This window comes from Botrytis sinoallii (genome assembly GCF_014898435.1).
Source record: "Botrytis sinoallii strain Bc 23 chromosome Unknown BSIN_011, whole genome shotgun sequence".
Taxonomy (NCBI): Eukaryota; Fungi; Ascomycota; class Leotiomycetes; order Helotiales; family Sclerotiniaceae; genus Botrytis; species Botrytis sinoallii.
In genome coordinates this window covers 1,089,777-1,100,860 of record NW_024066038.1, presented here as the reverse complement: position 1 = coordinate 1,100,860, position 11,084 = coordinate 1,089,777, and the positions used below count along the sequence as shown (strand labels likewise).

Sequence of the window (11,084 nt, the reverse complement as noted above, 5' to 3'; positions counted from 1 at the left end):
CTCCTTCGTCGGTACCGAATCGAATTTTGGGGTTAAAAATGGCAACTTGTGGCTTACATCCAGAAGAAAGACGAAATCAGGAGTCAAAGACAAGCCCTACTGACAGTTCACAGATGTTGGTACATATAAGTTCATTGAAGCTAATTGAACCGTGTGTAGAAGAGTGGAGAGATACCTCGACAGAATAACGATGTTGCAATTCTCGGACTCGTTCGTGCCAAAGCTTTTAGATGATGCAAATTGATGAGTTCGAGAGGATTGCTTGATGCATGTCAATCGACACGGCAAGAGAGATAAAAGGTAATACGAAAATACACATGGCAAACAGGGGAAACCTTTACGCCTAGATAAATCGTACATGGTTCCATGAGGCTTCTAGCCTAGAAGATGTGAGGAGACGGGAAGTTGACAGGGAGAGTGTGGATTAGATTTGCATGATAGGCCCAAACGGGTCTTCAAATCCGTGTTGAGATTTAAATCAAACACTTGCTCATTTAGCGCTGCGTTGTACTCCGGGTCCCTGTAGATCTTAACTTCTTTCTGGCAGAAAGTCGCAACTAAGCACAAATAGTAGAGGCTGAAAAGGATTAAGATGATTCGGCATTCATTCTGACATTGACAATTGTACAAAACGTTCGGTACGACTTTTATGGGGTAACTATTTTGAGGTGATTATCTTGATATCAATACAATAGAGGCATATCTTGTACTCGCGTACTTGAATACAATGACAATCTTCCGAGAAACACAAATTTGGAAGATTCTACAACCATATGGCGAATAAACTCCCCTTCTTTCAACGGTATGAAAATCTAGGCTTTTCTGGGAGGATAATGTAACCCCCCTGGCCATTAAGCTGAAAGCCTAATATCACTTTAGGGTAAGAGGCAACGCCACCAAAAGCACCAAGAAACGCCAAGTGTGAATGATAAGTTAGACGCACTCATGTTGTACGACGTGAAAGCTTACTGCTCAGAATGTAGCCGACCTATCGTGTGTTCATCAAGTAGGGAAGGATCAGTCTAGAGCATTGGAAAAGAAAAAAAGAATATATTGGTCTGTAAGACGATTTTGTATCTACAGCATGCTGGGCAACCGGTACGCTATCGTTTTCCACGTGGAGAGACTAGAATCTTTGAGGAATAAGCTTCTATTATTGTTCCATCGTTCAATAATCTTATTGCTTTGTGTAACGGGAGAGATCCTCACGGATTACAACATTCAATCCTCTTTCCCAACACTCTGGTTTGTGTTACACCATGTTCCCGTCTTACTGTCAGTCCAGGTGACAACAGTAAATAAGTGTCCGACGGCACAGCGTCAAGTCTGGGGTCACGGGGATAAAGACTCAAAATGTAGCAGTGCTCCGACATGTTTGACATTTGGAATTATATTTTACGTTTCGGCTGGTGATTAGTGATGGTCATCGTCAACATACATGAAGGCTGCCCATGATTCATTAGCACAAAAGTATATAAAATCAGGGGAAAGTGGACATGATCTGTTTGGCAGATTATATAATAGTGACGGAAATTTTATGAAGATTGAAGATCAATAGGTTAATGAATACTATACCGGTCCTTGCCTACTATGGAGCTACTCCGTATGTAAAATGCATCCACCTTCCGTTTTCCCCTATTGATAAAAATTATGAATGATGGTAACCTGTTGGCAATCGTGGCCAATTGGAAAAAAATCTGTCGTTCCAATCTCTCCGAATTCTTTTGATGGAGTAAACAAATTCCCACACTCTAGTCGCAACTTCTTGTCTGAAGAAATTTCTCTATGGTGGGTTCATGATGAATCTGTTCATCTTTAACCATGTTCCATGTCTCATCACTCAAAATTTCAAGGTACCAGATCCTGTCCTGTTCGTGATCAAAGGAAGGGTCTTTGCTTCACTCTGCTTCACTCCGACTCTCGTGAGACTTCCTCGGTGGTTCGGAGTGTGTGAAAGTGGATAGTTTGAGAGTGGGGGATTGAAGCGACTTCGAGCCCTGTTAACTCAGTGGTTCCAGCGCTTCTTACGAGTGGGGAAACCGGAGATGGATTAATTTTATTTGTACTTCCCGTCGCTACTTTTTTACGGCTTTTCGGGATGGAGGAGTAAAAGGATACTTATGGAGAGAGATGCGAGATATTTGACAGTTAGCGTCGTAATTTCGACCAATCGTATCAATTTCCACTGGCGAGACGTTTTGTGAATGGCTACCGAAAAAATGGGTTAGGGGAATGGGTTGTACCCGACAATATGCCGGAATATTGGGAGATCTCTATAAGCATGGGAGATTTCCAAGATCAACAGAAATCTACGTAGAAGCGACGATGGGTGATGACATATTATGATACTGTTCAGAGCAGTTTATTGAAATGGGAAAATCATCGTCGCTGGGGAGTGATGTTCAGCGATTGGAGATAGTGCGAATACTTCAGATGAAGTATTTGAAATCATAACAACTGATCGATGCAAAATTGTAATCTTACAATACTGACTCAATTGAGTCACCGGCGCTTACCAGGGTATAATCGAGTATGAAGATCACATTAGGCATGCAAGTTGATTGTTGGTGATATCTTATTTTTTAGTGTCTAATCTTTTATTTCTTCGCCACTCTTGATGTGCTGGTCGACTAATACTATAGCAAAACCTCTCCATAAGGATCCCCCCTATAAGGATAACCTCTCTATAAGGATATATTTTTTGATCCCAAAAATTTTCAGAGCTAAAAATGATCTATATCCTTAAAACCCCCATTAGGATACCCTTATAACTTCCAATCCCAGAATCACATATATCCTTATTAGATCAATAGAATTATTAGGATTAACTATTCTATAATCAATATATCTGGATTTGAAAAAGATTTAATTGAAACTCTAAAAATGTTACGGAATATAGCTTGATTGGGATTGATCGGAAGTGGATTATTATTATATCAGGATTAGTTGGATATCTCTATACAAGGATACCTCTACATATCCTTAAAAAAGGACTACAAAAAACCGGTATCCTTATGGAGAGGTTTTGCTGTAATGGCTTTTATCTACCCTTCATTTTATTCATCGCCTTACGGTCTTCCTTCCTTGTTAGACTTAGGGATCGCTCGACTTCCTTTCGAACAATTCTTTCACCCCTTGACCCCTCGACATTGATGGTCTCGATGGTATAGTGTGCCGTCTACGTTGCATGCGAAATTTCTTATCGAGTTCTTTATAACTCCACCTTACCCTTAATCCAGAAGGTATGGGATCATCATGGTTTCGAAAGCCGTCAATTTCATCAGAGTAGTTCTTTTGCTTGACCCAAAACTCTTCGCTCCAATTTAGGATTTCAAGAGTGATGAAAGCCAAGTTAATTGTCAATTTGCCCTAGTAATTTGGATGAACTATGACAGCTTCATCGTATCCGCCCGGAGCTCCTTTTCATTCTTTTAGGTAGCGATCTGCTTTTTGCTGTAGCTGAGAGGGTTACCGGTATTTCCGGTAGTTTGATATTTCCATATAAGCTCTCAAGCGTATCATGGTATGGTCCAGTACTGCCAATCCCTTGCTGTCCAACCGTAAAGTCATTACATCTTTCCAGGGTGTCACCGACTTTCATATCGATATTGAAAGTCTTGAGTTTCGCGAAATATCTTTTTAAAATGCACGCACATCAAATTGCCTTGGGATTTGTCTTGTAGCTCAACCCAAAACACTCAAGTTTGGAGGGATCCAAATGTAGCTTTGGATCCTCGCCCCAATCAGTCCTTAATCAGTATTAAATCCAAGTGTATCGAATTTTGGATAATGTCATTGTAGTCAAGCTCAGTCGATTTGGTCGGAGATTTCAGTTTTGCGTGGGAGTCCGGGTAACCATCCAACACTTACCATGAAGTTCTAATGTAATAAGTTTTGACAAAAGAGCTACAAGAAAACTATGTAAAATGATCAGATTGACCTTTCGTCCCTTGCGCATCAAAACTTTTGTCTGTGTTTTTCAGTATCATTTACCATAGAAACAGTTTGCTACTGGTAATCGCAATCACAGCCTCAATGGCTTGAAACGGCATATCAATCTTCCAGTCTCCTGCAGTATATGGTTAGTAGATACTTGATATTAGAATGACGGACTTACCGCGTTAATATTACTAATTAAAGCGAATTCAAGAAAAAAGAGCATTGAGTACTCGCCGGCTCCCATATTACCTAGATATTGAAATATTTGAGGTTTGCCAATTGTCCTTTTAATCGCATCCGTATATTGACTGTGTTGAAACATTGACGATATGTGTCCAATCTCCAAGTCCGGGCTATTGAATGCATATCATATGTTCAATCATGTATAAAGTTCACCCCATATGTCTCCGACATTATACTAGAAATGCCACTCCAAATTCCAGAAAAATGAGTGCAACATGGGGAACATAACTCGACAGTATTCTAATCTTTCCATCGTTATTGTTATAACGATACATTATCTAGTCATCTTGAATAACACTCGCACTCTTGTACTTTGAGGTCAGGAATGTGCGTTTATTGTAGCAACCTACTATGTAGGTTCCAGTTGTCAGTATTGTATCTTGCCATTGAGGATAGGACTACCCGTGAGTGTATGGGCTAAAAGGACACTTCTCAAATTTCGAATTTTACAATACATTCATTCTTCAATTGTTTGATATTGGAATCTATCTTTAATGATCCTTCATAACATTCCTCGAGGTATTCGAACCGAGCTGAGGTTTCAAAGAATATTATAAATCAATCCTTTAGTGTTTCTGTTGGTCTGTATATTCACCAATGAACAGTGTATAGGAAGAATGAATCCCTTATGAGGGGGTTTCCACGAGACCCAGCGCCCCGCTAAATCTAATACAGTAGGTATACGACTTAAATTCATGCAACTTTTTTCATAGAATTGCCTCTAGAGCCAAATCTACTGCTTTTGGATCTCTCTTCAAATCAATGCCCTTGTCCTCCTTCATACTATCGTCAAACAAATTCATCAAATCTTGTGCCCAGATTCTCGGGTCTTCCATTTGAAATGAACGACATGAAGGAACTTGCATTTCGAACAACTACTACTGCGGGTGACGAGGCAGTTGAGTCACCGGAAACCCCTGATCCTATTGATTCAGCGGCTACCATCAACTTAACATTTGCAGACCGCGATACTAAGACGATAAATGAAACACAATTACAAGAAGACACGAAACTTCCAGAGATCATCAACTTTCAGAACACGGAGCCACGCACAGGTATATTTGATCAACCTGCCATAGTGAAACAGGATGGAACGGAAGAAGAGATAGATTTAGATAGATTAGCCGTGGTGGACCAAGATTTCAAATGTACCTTACCCCTCGTTCATTTTCAAAGGTTTGCTGTAGTATTTGGACTAACGTCTTTAGTGGATTGGGAATATGCGCGTATGAACAAGGATGAGCAATGGGAGTTTCTAAATTCAATCTGTGTATACTGGGAGACATTTATTGAGCCGACACAGCCTCAGACTTTTTTGAGAAAGTTTAATTGCTTTCCAAAATTACCATTCGAAATGCGTCGAACAATCTGGTTCTACGCCCTGCCGGAACCACGCTTGGTGGGGCTGCATCTTTTCAGAGAATCAGATTATGTTCCTTTTTCGGAGGCTCTGAACTTGTGTCCGCTGAGATTTGGCGTGAAAATGCGGGGTTCGTTCCAAGCCAACTTTTACTTGTCTGTCGCGAGTCACATGATTTCTTCCTCGAACACTATAGCATTATGGATCTTCAGAGGCCTGCCCGGCGATGAAGTTATATCAGATGCCACTACCGATTCCAGTAACTCAACATTTCATGCATCGTCAAGTGGCTACATTGACAATAAGAGCGATACGTTGGTCATTCGCAACTTGCACGAAATGGCGACGGACTTACTGTTCTTCAACATGCACTTGAACCTGTCGGTTTATAACTAGGTTATATATCTATACCAGCGAAGTTGAGCATTTTGTCGACTTGAATGGACGAGGGATCTTCGGAGGGCTGCCCTCTCATCTATGGAAGCATATCGAAACACTATTTCCGCACTTGAAGCAATTAACTTACATAGAAAATACTTGCAGAAATGACAGATCTGTTGACCAAGGAGAACTTGACTTCAACCCGCTGTCGATCAACTGCTTGCATCCTGTAAATGCTAATACTATCAGTGTTCTGGTAGAGTGTGTTGAGAAGGTTCACAACCGCGTGAATCCCGAAGACTGGGTTCAAGAACCATCTGTTAAGGGTCAATTGGCGCTAGACAGTTGCATAGTCTACAAAAGTCAGTATCTGGAGCGAGTTCAAATTAACCCGAGTTATTGGGGAGGCATTGAGTTTGAGACATCAATCCTCCTCAATTTTCAGCCAGACCACGACTTCTACATCATAAACAGAAGTTCCCCAATCAAAAAGACCCAGGAGGTAATCCACGCTCACTGATCACTCGCTCTAAAAGTTGCCGTGGTACCATAAGCCTATATTTTGACCATTGGAAGGATAACTTGCCAGTATACTACGATGGATCATTCTACAGAAGTTGTGGCGGGAAGGAGCAGCATGAGGGATATGAATCGGCCACAAGATATGACTATGATAAATGGCCATGGAATGATCCAAGGACGATTCAAGATATGGATTAGTGCAACTCGGAGGGAAATGGGGATAGTAAAATGGTTGATAGCTCCGCTACGCTATACTGTAGACCAAATGAATGCAGAATAAGTTTGTATAGTTGGGCGGAGTGATTGGTACTGGGATAGGTCCATAATATCAATAACTTAGATTAATAGGCTAGATAAATGCAAGCCTTAATAATTTTTAAAAATTCACAGTCCGTAAGTGAGAATCAATCTAAGCTGGGTGCTTTCCCGAGAGCATGAGAAACATGATGCAAAAAATAGTTACAGATAACATATGTGAGCTACTACAAACAAGGCAGAAGGAGCCGAAAGAGCGACAACTAAATGGGTTGCAGGTCACGTGTATAGCTCCCTACTTGATGACAGTGAGTTGAATGAAAATTTGGAATTATAGGATGAAAATCTATGCAAAAAGACTGTCAAAGAGGCAGAAACATACAAGTCTTTGTAGGCATCTTGTCGCTATGTCGAGTTTCACACGCTACCTACCTAGTTAACACTATGAAATTTACCGAATACCTCTGGGATATCAAGGGTGCACATACTTAATTTTCTACAGCAAGTGTATTAATGAAGGGATGAATTCAATTGTAATTCATAACTAACTAAAAACTATTTGAAATGCCAGGATTCATTTATCTCGACGCCAGTGATGTACTATTACTACACATTCACCTGGTGTCCTTCAGCTAAGCGAAACTTCTACGAACCCCAAAAACATGGTTCTTGAATCGAGAATTGTCATATGAAACATTTTCTCCTAAAGACAGGCGATTCCATGGCCACGTCAAATACTTGCTTCCAACGCCTTGACCTGTTTCATCAAATTCTTGGCCCTTCTCCCTAGCCTCCTCAGAGTTGAACAATGTGCCATCTGCATAGCAGTCTATAAACGACATTCCACCCGAGCGCTTCAAGTATGCACTCCCGATATCAAATTTTCCCACTGCTTGAGTGTAGTAGATAGTGTCTTGATCTCCTTCGATTGGTTCTCTTGTGTTGAACCTTAATGCCTTGTATTTAAGGTTACTAGGAATGAGGGGTAATCAGGATCGACAGAGGCTTATAGAAGATTCTAGTCTTGTAGCGACGACGACATTGATTAGAAATACAAGAGATAAAACAGAAGGTTCTAGATAGTCCTGAAAGGCCTATATATACAGGTCCTCTATCATTGTAAATAAATAATCAAGTTGAAATCAATATTCAAAAAAAGGACAATATTAAATCTGAGTCACCACTCGCGTATATAACCGATTTCCCTACTACGTGCACGTCCCTGCTATATGCACGATCTCGATCACCCTTTTTGAATAACTTTAAAATTAATAACAATTCCAATTTATAAGATAAAGAGCTAGCAATTTAATTGATAAATGATAAGATACAATACTATCTAAAAATATAATAAAATCTTCAGATTTTGAATTTCGATGGAACTCGTAGTGCTCGCCCTCTACTAGATTGCAATATGACCTCCTCCTTCTTTCCCTTTGAATTATTAGTCTTTACAGTATCAGAGAGCTCTATAGTCTTTGTCGATGTTAGATTTATAATAGAAGAAGCTTTGGGGAACTTTTTATTTCTTTTGATTGGAGATTTTGTTGATTTTAGAGTCTTTTTAACCTCCTCTTTTTGTATTATATACAATCTGATAATTAACCTCCCCTCTGCAATACTCTCTCTTTTGTTTCAATCTCCTTCTATTCCTTTTTAGCTTTCTTTTCAACTTTTATCTGAAACTTAGCTTCCTTTTCTTACTTCTTTTTAAGTACTTTATCTTCTTGATACACTCTAACTTTAATAATAGCAAAAGGTGATTATAAAAACGTACTATTCCCCTCCTCTCCAATAAGATTTAAACACTTTGAACAAGCTCTTTTCCTTTTTTCAAGCTTTAAAGCCTCTTCTAAATCTTTAGATCTATACCCCTATATAGAAACTTCAGCTTCTAATATAGTTACAGCCTTAAAAAGCTTTAAAGTGATCTTATAAATGGGAGCGCGATGAAATTCTAATTTCATTCTACATATCGCTTTTGATATATACAGTATAGCAAAAGTATTCCTGCAAGTTTTAAATAATATAGGTGGTATAAAAGAAGCTTCCAAAGCAATACAGTCAATCATAAGACTCCTATTCATAGAATATATACCCGTTTTTTCGAAGGATCGTAAGATATTATGCCTCGTACAAATAAGCTCCCAAGCCTTTTTAAATATACCCCAAAACATACGCTTTGTCATATTAACAATCCCCCTGCTATTGTACATCAAATCATTCAATAATATACTGTAATTCGTTGAAAGGAAACCGAAGGTTCCAACGTCGAGAGGCTGTAGTCGATGTGTAGAATGAGGGGGGAGAATTAAGACAATAATCTTTAATTCATTGCATTTTGAAAGGAATTCCATATTGACATGACTAGAATGACCATCGACAATAAGTAGACGATATCTTCCACCTGCTTTTCGACGTATAGCAGGGTCGAATATGTTTATAAGCCAATATAGGCCAAAAGCATTCGATGACCACCCATTGCTTGAGGCTTCAAAATAGGCTTTATCCTTCTCCCCTACATCCTGAACCCATGTATCTTGTAGATCCCCTAAGTCTCCTTTATAAATAAGAGCGGGAGGGAGAGCTATCCCATCAGCGCATATAGCTGCCAATAGGGTAATAAACTCTCTTGATCCATCTTACCTAACTTTTGTCACTCTGCCTCTATTATAAACGCTAGCACTCATTATCCTCTTCATAATCCTCCCCATACCGATTATAAAGCTTTTCTTATCTCAATTGTATATATCTCTCGGCTGTATATTGTATTTATAATCACTTTTATTAACTAAATTAAAAAAGAGGGGTATTAGCAAGAGCGTTTTAGATAATAAAGATCAATAATAATAGAAAATAGCTCAAATCAGATTATAAAAGTAATCAAATATAGCAACATTATCGGCTTTCACACACAAATTATTAATACAACGGAGATATTGACTTTTAAGATATATTGAATGCCTCTTAACAAAATTGTTAGTCCAGTTCTTTTCTACCTTTCTATCTAGGATCTCTTCTACAAGATTTCTAACTATACAGCTTGTAGAAGGGATAGATCTTTGTATTAGCTTATTGATTTGATTAATTAAAATCTTCTCCTAATCACTAAAAAGCGCTTGTTTTGTATCGGAAAGGAACTGTTTTCTCGAGGTGGTTTTACCTCTATACCGCTGGGAGAGCGTGGATCGATCAATTTTAAAGAAATTAGCTGTCTAGATGTATTTAGGAGCTTGAACCCTTTTCAAATGATCTAATGCAAGCTTTATACGAGCCTTTAAAGGTATATCATCGATGTTTGAAGCCATAATGTTGATATTTTCAAAGTCGTGCACATAGTAGGGACGTGCACATAGTGGGGAAATCGGTTATTATATATCACTTATATATATATATGATAAACCTCTAAACAAGATCTTGGTTTCAATTGGATGTAATCTTTCGCACGATGCAATGTGTGCTCCATCCATAAAGATATGGAGAAATCAACTCCCTTCCAATAGGTACTATTGTTAATTGTTCGCTCGAGGAAGCTTTTCCTGGTTACGTAGGCTGTCGTAGAGATAATGTCCATGTGCTGAACATTGTCAATCCAGGCATTAGGGGTCGCCAGTCCATGAGAATCTTGGCAAATCGTTTGCCTGCATAACTCGCCCATGGTGTCTCCGGTCAGGGGGTGAAAACGAGTAAGGGTTGGCATCCCCTTGGGCAATTTGTTTACAGCGGCGCCACCATAATTTCCGCTAAGAGTGACACTTTTAAGTTGAGGGAAGTTATCTTCAATGGCCTTCCAGGTTGATTCCAAAATAAGGCTCCCATTGCCGTACTTTGAGTACTTAGCAATTGCAATATGTCGCAAAGCCGAGAAATTCAAGGTTATGCCGATGCCAGAAAGAATCTCTATTGATTCTGCGAGGTTGTTAAATTTCAGACAGTCGGCTTTAGGATCATTATAGCATTGACTCGGAGGACTTTCCATACTCACATGACATATCGTCGAGTAAGTGGGTAGAGTGGGCGGCGTATAAAGACATTTACCATCAGCGGATATCTGGGTATGGATATCGAAGCTCTTGTAATGTTCCAGGAATACATCTTTGAGCTCATGGCATGTCAGAAAGAATGGACGAATATCGAGGCTCATTTCTTTGTTTTTGGTGTCGTCTGTAGTCGGAGTATAATCCCTGATGGCAAAACTGATGAATTTTTGATATTGCCTTCGATTCAGCCCTGCCCCGGAATTCGGGTACAACTCAAAAGTTACTAGACGTGGCTCTGGTAGAGTATGGAACCAGATCTTACGTCTAAGCTCAAGTGGAAGCTCTGGAAAGCAGGTAAAGTCATGAAGTAAAGAGTAGGCCATTCTATCTCTTTGTATGCTTTG

The 11,084-nt window shown here is 39.5% G+C and overlaps 2 protein-coding genes across 2 annotated transcripts; one reads left to right on the top strand and one right to left on the bottom strand.

Annotated features, from left to right (window-relative positions):
- Nucleotides 1–4,870: 4,870 nt before the first annotated feature.
- On the top strand, nt 4,871–6,643 carry EAF02_006959 (uncharacterized protein; the record flags this gene model as incomplete). Its single annotated transcript, XM_038903007.1, is given in 3 exon segments — nt 4,871–5,922; nt 5,957–6,399; nt 6,417–6,643. The coding sequence occupies 3 exon segments, from the start codon at nt 5,024–5,026 to the stop codon at nt 6,641–6,643; spliced, it is 1,569 nt and encodes a 522-aa protein (XP_038757328.1). The 5' UTR covers nt 4,871–5,023.
- Nucleotides 6,644–7,332: 689 nt separating this feature from the next.
- Nucleotides 7,333–11,063, bottom strand: EAF02_006958 (uncharacterized protein; the record flags this gene model as incomplete). The annotated part of the gene is made up of 3 exons (XM_038903006.1): nt 7,333–7,589; nt 8,880–9,287; nt 10,208–11,063. The coding sequence occupies 3 exons, from the start codon at nt 11,061–11,063 to the stop codon at nt 7,333–7,335; spliced, it is 1,521 nt and encodes a 506-aa protein (XP_038757327.1).
- Nucleotides 11,064–11,084: the final 21 nt, after the last annotated feature.